The following is a 16,826-nucleotide window of genomic DNA, read 5'->3' on the forward strand; positions in this document are numbered from 1 at the left end:
TGTAGAGAAACATGCATCTTTATTTCATTAAAAATCAGCACTAGTGGTTTTCCCTCATGTATACACATTAAACATTCATTTTTGGCTTGCTAAAACAGAACTGATTTAATATTAATTTTGAAGCAATGTTAGGCAGAAACAGCTTTTTTTTGCAGCTTGGCCCCCATTAAGGTGGAGTGCAATTCTCTTTTTCCAAACCGCTGTACATCCAGTTAAGATTTACTCTTATACAGCTTTCACTCAGTCACTCATTCTTACTCTTTTACTTTCATCCTCTGTCACTGTTCTCTTTGGCTAACAGCTAACAAGCTAACAAAGGTAATGTTAAAGGAAGGTTAAAATAGCTCAAGTTTCTGACTGAGGTACCATTACCTGTTACAAGATCAGTGACCATTCAAAGTGATTTTCCATGTTTCTTTAGGCATGATCATAGTAGATGCAATCAATGAGTAGATCAAGTAACTTCTAAAATATACATCCTTATATTTACATAAATACACAGAATAAAGCACAATGTGATCGTGGTTAATCTTGCTGAGATAGTAGTTGATTATTTTCATATTATGGAGATGATGTGATTTGAAGTTTTCCTTTGCAGGACCTTCAGACTTGATGTACTCCACAAACCAGATTAGCTGGTACAGAAATATCTGTGAAGGAAGGAAGGAAGGAGAAAAACAAACTTTCGTCAGTGATAGAAATGTAGATACAAGTCATAGAGAGACATTTCAATTATCTAAGTGACAGATTTATAACACTGAAAATGAATTCACATTCTGTCCCAGGATTTTGAATGATGTCTTCAAACAGAGCACTGAATATGTATATAGAAGTTTGATACCTATTTTCTTTGGCTTGGGGAGATTCAGATTATTCATGATCTTCACAAACTCATCCTTGCTTTTCGTCAACCGCGGGTTAAACCTGCGCTCCTCACTGACTGTTGACACCGTCTGGCCTGAAACACAAAGAAACACTATACGTCATGTATGGAAATTGTAGTTTTGATTCATAGAAACTCCAGAAACATCAAATATCACTGGGACAATTTGCAAATACTTACAATGTATTCATTGGTGAACTTGCTCAAGTTTTAAATCAGATAATATCTAATTCATAGGTTTGATGGGTTGTTTAATGTGTGATCTTCCTCTTAAACTGCTCATAGGTGCCAAGACTGCTGAGGTTGGAGATGGGTGAAGCCTGTCAGTGAGATTGACCATGATGCAGCACACCTGAGCAGGCTCAGCAGCAGGTTGTGACAAATGACATTTATCTGTTCTGTGTTCCCTTTAAGATGTTTAAATTAGCAACAACATAAAGCTGTCATCCTGAGTGGCATGTCTTAAAAGCTTGACTTGGTCACACCTGCATTCTCTAAAGTTTAACCCTCTTGCAAAGCATGTGGGCTGTATGAGTTCTGGTGCCACAGGGAGCTTCATAAAACTATGCAGGTCCTTTTTTCTCACCAATCTCTCCATAAGACATGACATAGGCATACAAATGCTTTGTTTTCAGTCACCTAAGTAGTCATGTGCAGGGTAGATGAGGCACTGGTCAGGCAGGGTAAAGATCTTCTGATGGACTGACTGATAGAGCGTCTCAGGGCAGCCTGAATTAGAGAGAAAACAATTATGTTAGCCAAGTCCAAAAGAAAACGGAAACAACACTGCCCTCTTGTGTTCAAATAGTAGCACTACAAAAACAAATGTTCTCTTTTCATGCTGCCTTACAGGAAGGATAATTACAGAATAAAAAGCTTTAATATAATATGAGACTATCAGTGACTAAAAGTGTGCATGTACCCTGCTGGAAGTCTGTCCTGCCACATCCTCTGATGAGCAGAGCGTCTCCAGTGAAAGCCATGCTCTGATCCTCTGTAACCAGCGTCACACACCCATCAGTGTGACCGGGGGTCTCTCTCACGGCAAGATGCTAGAGTAGAGATAAGATAAAGATCAGCTCATGGCACAGCAAGTTCTTTTAAATCAAGAAGTGTTAAACTAAATGTTTCAGACCCTACAGGTCAACAGATCATACTCATTTAGAATAAAATAATGAAACTGTAATGACAGATCTAAAGTGGAGGCATCGTCATACAAGACTAACCATGTATGCTTAAATTCTGACATATCTATTCACAGCTTATTTGTAACACAGTGAAATAAGTAGCGTGTTCTTCTCACGTGTTTTCCAAAGGGGATCTTGTCTCCCTCTGACAGTTGGATGTCTGCAGAGGCACCGCTGAATTTGGAGATTGCACTCTTCAGCCCCACCAATCTTTTCTTCATCAGCCCGGTGCTTGTGATGTGGTCCGCATGGCAGTGAGTGTTTACTGTCAGAAAGGAAAACAGTTGACAGACATTAATAAGTTGAAGGTAATCCTGCATATCAAAGATTTGATAGATTTTTGAATGTGCACAAAGGGCTGTGCAACAAAAAAATCTTGATACAGTCATTATTGAATAATAACATATCTCTAAGCCTAAGAAGTAAAGATAGATACAGTAAAATCTGTACGTAAATATACCTGCAACTTTAAGATTGAGCCCCAATTCATGTATGAGCTTCAGGTCCCTGTCAAGGGTCTCCAGCACGGGGTCCACGAGAATCGCCTCCTTGGTGTCCGTGTCTGCTAACAGGTATGTGTAGGTGCTGCTCTCGGTCTCAAACAGCTAAACAGAGAGAACAGGTGAAGGCACGGGAGTGAGACAGCAATATTTTACAAAGGAAGGCAAGTGTGTACGTGCATGAAAAAAATAGACAGACAGAGATGTAAAAGATTAGAATGTGGAGGAACCGGATTTTTGAGGCATTCCTATGTTTGCAGCATTACTGATAAACATATTTTTTAAGATTTAAGTTATAGGTCCCTATATTAACCATGTGTGATTAATACCCTTTTAAGAGAACACATGTACTTAAACTAAACTACAAAGTAGGCAGCACAAACACAACTAGAGATCCTCTCACTCAGATGTTCATGGTGTGAAAATGTAACCTTGGTTTTCAAACTTTCAGTTTAAAGGGCTGAACACAGATTCCCAGAGTAGAGCAGGACAGTGTGAGTCAACTGTAGCTGGAAGACATGATCTGCCACTGGGGACAACAGTGGAGAACAGTCTAGCTAAGTGCATAGTGCTTCCTAAAGAGCCGGGTCTTTAGCTGTCTTTTGAAAGTAGAGAGGGACTCTGCAGATCGAATGGAGTTTTGTAAATTTGTTTTGTCCTTCTGGGCCACCGTATAAAACAGTGCTTGTCCATCTCATGAGATTGGACAACAGGCTAACCCTTGTGTTAAAGAAATATCACCAGGCTTCAGGGATAACATTACAGTACATACAATCATCAAGTTGGACACAACAGGGGAAGATGTCAGCTTAAATAATCTGTGTTTCTAATAATCAACTACCCTGGTCCACCTAGAACAATTCTGCAATTTGTTTATGCTCATTATGAATAACTACAACTTTTAATATGCAGATATTTAAGCTAACAGCTGTACACTTTCAGTTCCCAGTAGTGCTAACTTTAGCCTACTTTAGCTGCTAGCAGATCATTTTCACACACTTTCCTGCTTTTTACCTCAGTGTGGTGAACATGTAACAATAACCCACACTGAGGCAGAAACACAGTATGTGTTTGGACTTACTTGTCTGAAGAGGAGTCCTTCCTTCAGCGCCATCCTGGAGCAGTAGGATCTCCTTGGAGCTTGTAGCGGATCACAGCTATAACCTACACCGGGACAGAGGCGCCTGCCCTCGGTTACTGCGCAGCTCCAACCCTCGGTGTGTCCTCTGGGGCGGAGCGTGAGAGCCAGAGCCCGGTGAGTCGCTGTGACCCTGCTTAACGATATTACCGAGCACATTGTCGTTGTCAATGCTTTTATTAATGCTACAGCAGCCCAGTCGGGACAAATGAATTGCCGTGTTATTGATGAGCTGTCACCACCGGAGGTTGCACGGCGTACAGTGACGATGTGTGTCCGTGTTTCCTGTAGCAGCGTCTGCAGGATATAATGTCAAACTCTCAGAGTCGTCTGAGGTCTTAACTCTCACATTGAGTAAACCCGGAGATAAAAGTTACTGTATCACTTACTTTTACAGCCGCTGTAAATTGTGTCATAAACTGCCTTTGTAATTGTGCAACAAAGTGTGGGTAATTCCCATGTTTCGTCAACAACAATGTAGCAGGTCAGTTCATGGCAGTGGGAAGTTGGGGTGCTGAGGGTGCAGCAGCACCCACTGTTGGAAAAGGCATCACACAATTTTTTCTGAATGCATAAATAAGTTGAAATAAATACATGAATTAACACAATAAAACAGTTTTTTTTTTTTAGAAATCATTTTCATTGTATTATTTTCTGAAAATGTAATGCCTGAGGAAGATTTGAGAAATTATTATAGCAATTTACAAAAACAAAACATTTTAAAATAACCTGATGCCTTGGCCCTGTGAGTGTGCCTGCTTAAAAACTGAACGTATTTGGATAAGTTCTGTTCAATGAGCTTTACTGCTTTATGGGTCTGTTTTACCAGGTTTGGCTTGTATGCTCTTTGCTGTACAACGGGGTATGGAAGTGGCAAGTCGATGTGAATTTCTAATGAAAAGTTATCTTAAAAGCTTATATTCAAACCAGATAAATAAAAATAAAATGTATGTGCACTATAGCCTATCAGTTGCATACTTAACCTAAATGCAAAAAGAAAAAATATTGCACCTCTTACTACAGCACCCCCAACTTAAAGCCACTTCCCATGGCTCAGGGTCAGTTTCTTCCACACTCAGGTCTCAACAATCCGAGTGTTACAGCACAGGCTCACACAAGTAGTGTACGTGCACGAGCAGTTTCATGCACGCTCACTCACTCTGTATGGTCTGGTTGTTTTGACTCTTTGGCCTTACGTGACTATTGACAAATCCTACCTTATCTGGCAGTCTGACACACTAACAGAATAAAACTGATAACGATATAACATAAACAGTGCTGTTACCTGACACACAGGAGGTGCCTTTGGTGGAAATGTAAAAAAAAAGAAAAGAAAAAAAGATAGTATGTCAACACTTAAAGGAACTATGAGGAGTTTTTCACCAGCTGAGAAACAGACTGAAACCAACACTGATGCCTCTTTATGACCCTCAAAAAGTAAACAAAACCATAAACAACAACACAGATACCTTCTCTGTTGTCATTTTTAATGCTTTAAACCACTCAGAGGGGGTAGGTGTCAGACCACATGATTGACATTTGGCTTTAGAATCACCCTTTTGCAGCTGTTTTCATGGCAAATAATCACATTGAGTGATACATCTGGCTGTTAAAAGACAACAGGGTGAGCTTTTTGTTGAAAACGCTACTTTTGCATGTACAGAACAATAGATAAGAGGTATCACTTAGTCCACAATGGGGTGCCATAATTGGTATAAATCAAAAGTTCCTCACAGCTTTAAATAAAAAAAAATCAACAATAAAACTGAAATAGAGAAGAAAAACCTGAGATGAGCCATACATTTTGTCACAAATACTGTTTTAAAAGCGGATTATATAACCATTATGCTTCCTTTTGCCACTGGGCCCAGGTCAACAAGTGTTTATGTGCCACTAAGATCTGTGATTGCCTTCAAATACAGATGTTTTGGTAAATGTACAATGTTTGTTTGTTTAGTGTTTATTTCGAATATGTTAAAGAAACAAAAAACATACGTTATATATAATGAAATAATAATAATAATTATAATTCTAGTAATAATCATAATAATCATTATAATATTAATACATTGTATCCTCACTAATATGACTTGTGTACACATATCTGAAAACCCTTTCTCCATTATTAATTAATCAATAATGGTAAATTAACACACATATATATATATATATATATATATATATATATATATATATATATATATATATATATATATATATATATATATATTATTGTATATATATTTTTTCTTTAATTTATCTTTTTATGTAATAATAATAATAATATTAATTCATAGCATTTATATAGCGCTTTTCTAAGTACTCAAAGTCGCTTTACATAAGGTGAAACTAAAAAATAAAAACATATAAATACAACAAAACAGGGACAGAGGTGGGGCGGGGGGAGAGGTCATGTGTTGTATGCTTTTTGGAACAGGTAGGTCTTGAGGTGGTTTTCAAATGAGAGGAGAGAGTCAGAGTTGCGGATGTGTGGAGGGAGAGAGTTCCAGAGAATGGGGGCAGCGATGGCAAAGGCTCTGTACTAAGTGTATATACATATATGCCTACATGCATACATGTGTGAGCGCACCCACATATACACATACTCTCACACACCCATACATATACATGTACACACATGCACATGTACTGTATATACATACACACATATACACCTATAGTATGCACATGTATACACACACACAAACATTCATAAATGTTCAGTTGCATAAAGAGCAGGGTGTATTTTAATGCACTTATTGTGAAGACTTAAAATATGGTGGCCCATTGCAGAACACAATGCCATTACTTTTTATAAAACTTATGGCCGTTAGGGTTTACAAAAGCCTTCAAACCCAATCAATAAGACAGGGAAATTTTAATAAATGGTATCGTTTTACTTTGATTCACCTCCACTAAGGTGTTCCTCAAATTTCCTCAAACTATATCCATCAGTTTTTCCTTTGTTCTCAAGACTTATCACATGTAAAGTCAATAATTAAGGCTTTGCAGTCAATGAATAACATATGCAACTGTTTTGCAAACCCTCTAGTTTCATCCACTGCTCTGAAAAACAGAACAAGAAACAAAAATGAGTATGAGAAGTTGTTGGATCGCTAAAAAACACACAAAGATGGTTTAAAACTAAGTGTGATGGTTGTTTTGTTCTTTAAGAGCAGGGCCTTTTGGGGTTCAGGGTTGGCCAACAATAAGACAGTATTGAGTGAGACAGCACTGTATGAGCTTGTAATCATGATGTTAAAAATACTTTGTTTATTTCATAACAAACAAGCAGGTACAGTTCATTGGTTCGTATCAGGTCTTGGTGAGGTGTCAGTCATGGCTGTGGTGGTCTCCTCCCCCAGATGCTCTGGTTTCTCCTTCCCCAAAATAGAGAAGGGAAAATGTCAGTATGAACATAAAAGTTATGTTGTGTCCAAACTATAGAACACTATTTTTTGAAGGTAAAGAAACTTTCTCAATTTGTAAAAGAAAATACTATCTCAAAAGTTAAAAGACATCCAGTTGTATCAATATAACCTGCTTTATGAGAGAAAGTCAATTTGCTCTCCCTTGTTTACAATAAAAACACAACATTGTCGGTATGATTGTGCATTTCCAATTTTTTGCTGATATCAGCTAAATTTCATATTGAAAGAAAACCAATCTAATCTATTTGATATAGCTATAACTAAACTATAAAACCATGTGTCAGAACAAAAGTGCCTCAGACAATGAAACATCCATACAGTAATAGGCAGAGAGGGACATAACTTTATGAGGTACCTCTATGTATTTTTGGACCCAGTGGATCAGTTTGGTCACTCTGCTGTACACGCCAGGTTTATTACGGCGGCCGCAGCCCTCTCCCCAGCTCACCACACCTGCCAGCCTCCAGTCCCCACTGGCTGTCTCACACACCAGGGGTCCACCACTGTCGCCCTGAAAACAGAACCAAATCATAAAGAACCATTACAGACCAATCACTTCAACTATGTCTGCACATTCAATGGTGACTGATAAGAAACAGATGTATTTTCGACTTGTGTTGTCAGCTGTAAAGCTTTAAAATCAAAGCAGGTAGGTTTACATGGAGTTTTAGTGTATATCCCTGCATTTTACCTGGCAGGAGTCCACTCCTCCATTGATGGATCCAGCACAAATCATCCGAGGAGTGAGGAACGAGCCATACATGCTGGAGTGGGAGCAGACTGACTGAGGGATTAACTTGACCTGAGCTTGCCGCAGCTCGTCTGTAACATAACCTGAAAGGGGAACAAAAAAATGGATGAGAGAAGAAGATGATGATAACATTAATGTGAGTTTAGTAAATTAAAGAGGCTTTTTTTCTCAGACAGACTAAAGCCATCAAGCTCAATAAAGCTTCCACAGACTTAAGGAGCTGTTCAGGGCTTAGGTGCAAGTAGAGCTCCAATAAAGCAGTTTACAAATACATTTCATACTTTTTTTTTCTCTGTGTGAATATTGGAGTTTTATCACTTCTTTTTCTTTTGATAGTTGCAACACAACTTTTCACATGCTTTTCACATAATATACATGAATTTCATTGTACCACTACATAGCTCTTAAATGTAAACAGTGCTTTTTAGAGTTAGTTTTTGCTGCTTAAATATTCAAATTGTAAGTTTTTTTTTATAGTTTCTAAAAAAAACTAGGGGAATGTACTTGAAAGTCAATGTTAATGATCAAGAGATCAAGTGTAGACCACAGGATGTCAGATTAGTTTACTGTATTTCTGATTGGAGTAAATGATTACATTATAAAAGGGACAAAAGGGTGGATAAAGGCTGATGGAAAACTGAAAACAGTTCTAACAGATCATATTAAATGTGTACGTGTCAGTGTACCACACCTCCTTCATGAATATATCCCCAGCCTGTGATCCAGCAGGTCGATCCAGGAGGAAAAGACTCACTGGAGCTGGGTAAACAGACCGGTCGCACCCCACCTACAAACAAAAGGCAGTAAACACATAGACACAAATGTTACATTTATTGGAGAAATAAAGACATAAAATTGTAAAACATGATGGTGATGAGACTAATTCGGATTTTTTTGCCTGCCAAGTTCCTCAATAAATGTTGAAAATGTCCATCAGAGGACTATAACATCTTGGACAGATTTTTGCTGAGTATTTGACTTTGGCTTTGAAAAGTGGAACAACAGAGAACTTATAATTTAGAATAACTTGCTTGTTAATTCACACAATTCACACCAAAAACAATATTTAAACTAATTTATTTGAGACAGAAATGCATTTAAAACTTCACGTATAAGCAATTTGAACTTTTAATTACTTCATTTTTCAAGGAAAATTGCACAAATTTTGAAGCATTGAATATTACACTGGTACAAATACAGTGATGTAAGCACATTACAACTAGCCCAAAAGTTTCTCCTGCAGCCTGCAAGGGGATCAGATAAGGACATGAATTCTTTGCCCAACACACAGTGGAAAATGGGTGGAACTATCACTAGATAGCAGCAGACCGGCACACAACTTGCTATACACTGCAGTTAAGTGGTTTTGGCAATGTAGTACCATGTGAAGTTAATTTTTTCCAAGATAGTCTGACAGCATTGTTCTCAAATGCACTCTTTAAAAACAAACTCATGAACAGATTAAAAGAATTAGATGGATTAAAAAGTAATCGGGTTGCTTCAGGAGTTTGGTGTCACACCGGTTTGTAGTTTATATAAAATCTTGTTTGAAACTATCATACGTGATAAACCAAATTATGGCTTTTTACCAGTAATTAATCAGTAACTTTAACTGTAAAACATCTTCGTAGTTTCCATTGACGGCTCATTTGATAACTTCAAAGAAACAAAACATGCTCAAATCACAAATTTAAGACCCTTTGTTGTTGAAACTGAAAAACATCTGTAATCTGTTTCTTACCAGGTAAAGGACATTATGTTTTACTTGTAAGATCTTGTGAGGTACATGATGTGTATTTGGCCATCTCTCCTCCAGATGGAGCCACCTCCTCTTACCTGTCATGTCCATGTCAGTGATGGTGCGCAGTAGACCCACGTCGTAGTCATTGTTGAACTTATCAAAGCGAGGGTGGTGGAGGACTTGTAGCGCTCTGTGTCGTTTCCCCAGAGAGCTGTCTGCGATGCTGACCGTGTCCACCACCACCAGCCAGTCAGCAGCTTCCAGCATGTTGTTCCTGTAGAGTGACACAGATTGTAAGTGAAGGGGCCTTAATGTGCATGGAAGAGTGTCAGCTTTGGCTAACTGCAGGAGACCATGGACCATGCTCATGTTTATTACCTGAATTATGTTCTGTCTAGTTTTCTATATTGCTGTTTACCAGCCATAGGTCACTATAATCCAGGAAATCAGAGTGTCGTTAGCATGATTCACTTAAAATAACATAATAAAATGTGTAGAATATACAAACTTCTTTATTGTACAAGGGAATAACCCCAAAATCTCTCTGCAAACATGATTTCTGCTTGCCAAGCTCTTGCTGTTGAGTCTGCTTTAGATCGGTTTATTTTCGTTTTAGGAAGAGTGCCGTTTCCTGCTTTGCAAAGTTAGAGGTATGAAAAACTGAGCATCTAACAATTTTGCAAGTGTAGCTGAAGAAAATGACCCTCACAATCCTTAAATGTAGTACTTCATGATACAATGCAGCATACAATCACAGTAATGTGGTTATTGCATCATCTAACATCATCAAAATGTAAGGAGAACAGAATTCAATGTCCTTTTATAACCAAGCTGAAAACAAATCAGATGAGTTTTTTCCTGCAGCTCTCTAAACAATTTGATGAGCTGCTTTTAGTTTGAAGTGATGCTAAAAATATCTGATTGCTTAAAATCCAAATTGAATATTCAAGTATAGTAGAGAGCCCCTGCCGACAGTCACTCTGCTGTTTTGGATGCAGACATGGAAAGGACCCTGCTGGAGATTACCTTGGATTATTCTTGTGCCTGCTCTTGACTTGTACCTGATTAGATCAGAACACAAAATTGACTTGTCTAATTGAGTTCTGATTACAGGCTTCCCTCCCGTGGTCTGAAGACACACAGCAGGGCTGAAACAAGAATAATTCAGAAGGTTTTAGTATTTGTTAATGCTTCTGGTTTCAAAGAACTGCACAGTTGTGGTACAAGAGGAATAACTTGAGTAGGTAGGGAAAGGTTGAGAAGGTTTTTGGGGGTTGTATGGATTTATACAAGTTAATGAACTTTATTCTTCACTTGTGAATGTGCTTTTTTTTAAATCCCCTTTCAAGCTGTACTGCCTTGGTCTCAGTGGTTGTTTGATTTTGAGATGTTTTGTGTTTTATTTGTTTGTCTAAAGGACAAATCCCTTCCACAACTTGCAGCCTTTGCACAGCTCATGCATCAACCTTGAAAGTCTGAATCATTGAACTTTAGGTTATTGCTTTTTTCCAAGAAATTAACAGAACATTGTAATTTGTTCAATATCCTCCCATGTGAAACGTTATACAGGAAACTACTTTTTGTTTTTCTCTTTCGGCCAAGTGGACTCTGTTTTTACTCACTGCCTTGGTCTCAGTGCTTAGTTTGTTTTTTGTTTTGGTTTGTTTTTCTTTGTTTTTCTGAAGACAAAGCTCCACTAAAATTTTAAAATCCTGAAACATCTACATTTTTCTACTTTCACTGACGAATCATCTGTCTGATTTTCCTCCCCCCTAGGCCCTTCTCTTACTCAACAAAGCAGTGAGCCGCAGTGATGACCCAATGGGGGGATACGATGGCACCTCCACAGACGTGTTTCCCCCTCCAGTGCATGCTAACCTGCCAGCCCCACGTGTCCTCAGCTGCCAACGTCCCCCCGACAATACGGCGGCCATCACTGGCAGGAACTGGGCAGCCTAGATGTTAGAAAGAAAAAGGAGGGGATGTACTAAGAGCCAAAGATAGAGGATACAGATGCTTGCAATAATAACAGCTGTTAGAATACTGTTATAGAATAATACTTTTATAACAGTTTGCAAAGATTAAATGTAGTATAAATGTATTAACAACACAATTTGGAGATTGATTAAAGTTGTAGTAGAGTGCCTTCAAAGATAAGACCATTAACCTTCTGGCCATAACAATGTCTGTAATTTTACAATCCCAGAAGCTGTCAATGTATTATCATTATTATTGTTATTACTTACCTCCAGTGATGTTTCCGGTCTGGTTCACTGGATTTTTAGGCAAATAAGGCAGCTGAGTTGGGATGCTGCAGTTCACCTTCACACCACAAGGAGGAGGTGATTCACTTAACTCAGGTGGGAATACCAGGAACTTGACTGAAGAGAGGAGAAACAGTGACATGAACATTATTTTACTGACCTGTTAATGGAAAAGAATCAAATCACTGAACTGAAATGACAAAATGTCCCAATACAAAAATCTCTGTCCAAATGTTAATTAATAACTGTTGACTCCAAATAGGGACCCTAGAAAACCAGCTTTCACAAAATTCAGGAGGAAGCTTCAACAGGTCCATTAAGTGGCAAACTATGCGTGTACCACTGATTAAAATAGATGTTATCCTCATTATATAATTACCAAGAAAACCTCACAAAATGAGATCTGGCCTGAGTCCTGATGTCCGTAAAAACCTGCAGCTCATATGCAATCAATATGCATGCTCACTGAGGTCTATTTAAAACCCATTTAGTACCTAATCAAATGAATACGAACTGAAAGGATTAGATTATTCAGATAGTTAGACTGAGGTGGTGTAATTTAAAGATAATATAAATGAGGAACATAAACTTTTTGATCTTTGCACAAATTAGATTTTTGCAAAATGGTTGCTTGCTGTCTCCTGTCATACACTGAACCTGAACAATCATGCACTATATGTTATTGTGACTATAGCATTTTGGTTGTGCAAAGATTAAGCTGTTTTTATTCCTTAAAATGTTTTGTGAACTAAGTGTTCTTTCACATGGAGCTTAGAGACATTTTGAAAAAGCAATCCTAAATGTGAGACATAAAAAGGTGCTCAAACCTTCTACCTTTTTGTATCTACAACTATAAACATTATTTCAAAGTCAAAGTTTTTACCATCTGTGTTTTATGCACTAGATGAACACAATGATCAAATATTTTCAACTGGGTCAATTCATCTGAGTTTGTGTGCAAGTTGAATAGTTTACCTAATAGAGTAGAGATGATGACCAGTGAGATGACGATAGGGATGCTCACCAGCAGTAACAGCTCACGAGATGAAAAGACTGGAGACTCTGGATCTAAAAATATATCACAAATAAATAATCAAAAAACAAACATATAATTTAATATTATGGTATTTTAATTTGACACAACAGACTCTTAAGCTAACAGTTGCAAAGTCCTATCTACATCCAGTGGTTTAGGAGCGACCTCCTTTTGTCTGACTTTGGGTACCTAGCAAATGTTCAAATTCACTCTCTTTAAGCTCAAGTTAGCTCCTGTGGGAACTATCTGTCTCTTTAGCTGCTAAATGCTTCAGTATGATTAACAGTGAGTCTCAGTTGTGTATTTTTTGTGCTCAACTACTTGTATTCAGTGCCAATTTTTCTTTTCGCTGTTCCTCCTTTTGTGAGTTAAACACTGAAAGAGCCAGGAACGTGAACCTCAAAGGTCGGTACACAGATGGTTCAAACAAAATCTTTAGATTCAGGTAATAATTCATTGTAGGTGAATCAAGGACGCAACACAGAGGAAGAGAATACTTTCCAGAAAGGTTGAATTTGAAGTCAATCCTGAAAACAAACGACTGAGTTAGTCAGTCCGGCATTAATAGGCAGGCTGCCTGAGGGTCTTGGTGCCACAGTTAAAAGCTTCATCACATAAAAGGCTGTGTTCAGAGCACCTGAGTGAACTGAGGACACAACACATCCATAATATCAGGTACAGAATGAGCTGCATGCAAAACCTCAAAGGAGAAAAAAAAGTTGCTATCTATTTTATGCTTGACTGACAGCGACCTGAGGCACACGACCTGAGACGAATGTTGAAGCTACTTTCTAATAAAAATCCCCAACGGCAGCATTTTGAAGCAGAGCGGGGGACTGATGGTGATGATGTGGTAAATAGATAGAGCGGGGAGTCAATCTTAAACTCTAGAAGGTAATTCATACTTTTCCTTAAAGTTTCTTGTTGTATAACCTATATTAGTTTGATTCTGCATACTGTTACATGCTATGACTTTACAAAACCAGACAGATCAAGTGTGACAAACACTTTGTCTTCAATAACAATGGAGAATAAGCTGATAAGCTGGGTTTATCCCCATCTGAAATGCAACTTAGACACTGAAGGCTGGCTATAACAAATAGGAGTAAATGAAATAAAACCTTACCCAAATGTTAGGCGATAAAAAGATCAGCTCAGAGTTTCTTAATTTGAAGAAGAGGCTAAAAACTGCTCACATGCAGGTTTGATTCACCAAGTGGTGTGGGCCAGTTTCCACCTTAAATGTAAAAATATCACAAATTCTGTATCTTATTCTTCCCAGATCATAACTCATAAGATAAACCTGCCCACACTGCTAACATGATGATGGTAAACAAAAAAATTAAATGACAATGAATCTCTAGAGAGAGGTAATCCCTGTTGGTCTGAGAAAAGACTCCTGGGGACTATAAACACATCCACACCAATCCATAATCCTTTTTTTCCTGTTCTTTAGATGTGAACCAGTCAAATCCATCGTGGTGCAAGTAATCCGTCTTCCAGTTGCCTTTAAAATATATTGAGCCCACTAGTACCAAAGGGCACTTTGAGGTCAAGCAGCAATAAAAAAGATTGCACACCAGCACTATCTCATCTTATGGTTTTCCTTCTGCGGCTGTAAACTGCTGCCTCAGCACTCCACATTTTGGAGAAACTCTGACAATTGATAGAGTAACTATGTCCTCTATGAGTTGATAAAGACACCACTCCGCCCAGGACTATAAAGAGAAGTCGGGGGGACCTCATCTCAGAAGAATAAAGAGGGCTCTGTCGCTTTGCAGAAGCAATTGTTCAAAGGAGAGGCTGAAATGTAGCATTTTCAAATGATGCGGCACATTACAAAGAAGCGAGAGAACAATGAACAATGGACAAAATCCCATCGAGGCCGCTGGGAGTAAAGATTTATACTTACCAGATAAAAATGCTGGGAGAACAGCGAATGTGTGTAGCTTGCAGAAAGAGGTTTATCAATAAGACCTGGAAGAAGATGGATTTAAAGGGCCTCGAACACCTTTGAGTAACTAACAAAACAGATCACCATTGTCTTATAGAGTGTCTAGAGAACAAAACGTACACCTTCTCATAAGAGTGATAAAGGATTTAAACATAACAGCAGTGCAGTCCATGCAGTATGGATCACTGACCTGTGCAGGAGAGCTCTGACCTCTTTTACTTTGATTATTTTTTTAATATGTGCATGTACTCTTAATATGAATACTAAGTAATTATTTCATTGGCCGATTGGCACAAACAGGTCATGCTGATGTGTGTAGACTCTAAAAGAAAACATAGAGCAAGAGAAGGGGAAGACACACTAAACATTTTGGGGCCGGGAATCAGTCGTATGACCAGTGTGACACGGACTGTAGCCTCCATACATGAAGCGCCTGCTCTACCAACTAGGCCAAATCAGCGTCCCACACTGAATAATACATTTGCCAGTCAACAGAGAGCAGAAAATAAATATGTACAGAACAAGATCAGTACGGAGATAAGAGTAATGCTCGGCCCACAGAGGAGGGCCATAATCAGCACAAGCAGGAAGTTCCACACAGGAGCTTTAAAAAATGCATGTTTGGCTGAGAGGGGAAGGTGTTATTTCAAATAACTTAGTCATTGTTACAGGCAGTACCAAAACCAGTTTTTTTTTATCTTTGGTGTCAATAGATTAAGTTTGAGCCTTGTTATTACAGCCTTTGTTGCATAGGACAGCTGAAGAGAGATGGGAAATGTGTGGGGAGTAGAGGGAGTGAGGGATGATGTGCAGCAAAGGGTCATGAATGGGAGGCTGTGATGGAGGCTATGGCCTCAGTTTAATTGAGTGTGCTTTATCAGTTGAGTCAAACTAGCACACCTAACATTCCTTTCATTAAATAGAAAAAACAATACAGTATGTGGCTGAATACTTTTGAACACTTTTCTCTCTAGAAATGTCTGAGCACACTGAATTCTGTTTCCAAAGGAGCCAGGGTAAATGTTTCACACTGCCTTCTAATGATAAGACAGATGTGTGCATTGCATCTCATCTGACTTTTAGCAAGATTTTCCAAATTTTGACGAAAAGACAAAACCTGAAGTGCACACAAATACGGGAAACACCATGTCCTAATGAAATCTCCACATTGAACCAACCCTCTCAATTATCCCCATACCTGGCTCTTCATTAGGGAAATCTTTGGGTAAAATGAGACCCACTGATCCTTCCTCCAGCGGGCGTCCATCCGATGGTTTCCTCTGCTGAACTTCAGGAGGAGCATCACTCAAAGGAAGCGGTAAAGTTGGGCTGTTTTGATCTTGGGCCTCTGCAGACCCAGAAGTGGAAGATGAAGTTCCTGGAAGCTGTGGCTCTAGTTTCACTTCAGAGACAGACAGAAGCTCTGGGTATAAATTTCCTTTTACTGTGGGCTCATAATGAGGCACGAGTGTGAGGACTGTGGAGGGGACCAGAGACGATACACTCAATACTTCATGGATGGTTGGACTTTGAAAAGATGTTGATGACCAGGCCTCGAGGGATGGATAAATTGATGCAACAACTTGCTGCTGGGCTTCCAAACTGATGTTGTTGCCTGTTTGGGGCTGCAAATCCATACTTGAGAAATCATGGGTTGCTGTCCCAGATTGTAGTGTGGTATTAAGATCAGGGTTCATGTTTGTAAGGGTGATGGTTCTCAGTATTAAGAGGATATGCTTATTGTATGTATTTCAGGCATGCTTTTATGAAGGGGGGCTGCAGAAAAGATGAAAACCTTGAAACTTTAGCCATGACCTGCAAAATAAGAAAACAAACCATTGGTTTGAAAAAAACAAACATTGTTCAAGTTGGAGATATTTAGAGCTGATATTCTCAGATCTGATTGGCCTTTCAAAGTGCATTGTAATTCTCTCATTAAAT

General features: G+C 38.6%; 2 protein-coding genes across 3 annotated transcripts; both read right to left on the reverse strand.

Moving 5' to 3' along the window:
- On the reverse strand, nucleotides 1-4,217 carry ethe1 (ETHE1 persulfide dioxygenase). Of its 2 annotated transcripts, XM_034698551.1 has the most exons (8): nucleotides 4,098-4,217; nucleotides 3,652-4,005; nucleotides 2,531-2,675; nucleotides 2,187-2,335; nucleotides 1,806-1,935; nucleotides 1,523-1,612; nucleotides 842-958; nucleotides 1-650 (listed from the first exon to the last, which is right to left on the reverse strand). In XM_034698551.1, exons 1-8 carry the CDS (start codon nucleotides 4,122-4,124, stop codon nucleotides 604-606), a joined length of 1,059 nt encoding a protein of 352 aa, XP_034554442.1. In that variant the 5' UTR covers nucleotides 4,125-4,217; the 3' UTR covers nucleotides 1-603. The 2 variants fall into 2 exon arrangements, with proteins under 2 accessions (XP_034554442.1, XP_034554443.1); XM_034698552.1 differs by having other exon boundaries at nucleotides 3,652-4,215.
- A 2,782-nt stretch (nucleotides 4,218-6,999) lies between these two features.
- Nucleotides 7,000-16,522, reverse strand: LOC117822701 (transmembrane protease serine 9-like). Its single transcript, XM_034697564.1, has 9 exons — nucleotides 16,084-16,522; nucleotides 13,471-13,577; nucleotides 11,878-12,055; nucleotides 11,421-11,586; nucleotides 9,727-9,905; nucleotides 8,582-8,677; nucleotides 7,831-7,973; nucleotides 7,495-7,650; nucleotides 7,000-7,088 (listed from the first exon to the last, which is right to left on the reverse strand). Exons 1-9 carry the CDS (start codon nucleotides 16,520-16,522, stop codon nucleotides 7,011-7,013), a joined length of 1,542 nt encoding a protein of 513 aa, XP_034553455.1. The 3' UTR covers nucleotides 7,000-7,010.
- Between the last annotated feature and the right edge of the window lie 304 nt (nucleotides 16,523-16,826).

Source organism: Notolabrus celidotus, chromosome 12, assembly GCF_009762535.1.
Source record: "Notolabrus celidotus isolate fNotCel1 chromosome 12, fNotCel1.pri, whole genome shotgun sequence".
Taxonomy (NCBI): Eukaryota; Metazoa; Chordata; class Actinopteri; order Labriformes; family Labridae; genus Notolabrus; species Notolabrus celidotus.

Coding starts and splice junctions, on each gene's coding strand:
- ethe1 (XM_034698551.1), bottom strand. CDS start 4,124: ATGACACAATTTACAGCGGCTGTAAAA. Junction 959..1,522: donor CCCTGCACATGACTACTTAG/GTGACTGAAAAC, acceptor TTTGTGTTTCAG/GCCAGACGGTGTCAACAGTC. Junction 651..841: donor CCCCAAGCCAAAGAAAATAG/GTATCAAACTTC, acceptor CTTCCTTCACAG/ATATTTCTGTACCAGCTAAT.
- LOC117822701 (XM_034697564.1), bottom strand. CDS start 16,522: ATGGATTTGCAGCCCCAAACAGGCAACAACATCAGTTTGGAAGCCCAG. Junction 13,578..16,083: donor TTTCCCTAATGAAGAGCCAG/GTATGGGGATAA, acceptor TTGTGTCCTCAG/TTCACTCAGGTGCTCTGAAC. Junction 9,906..11,420: donor GCGGCTCACTGCTTTGTTGA/GTAAGAGAAGGG, acceptor GTCACTCTACAG/GAACAACATGCTGGAAGCTG.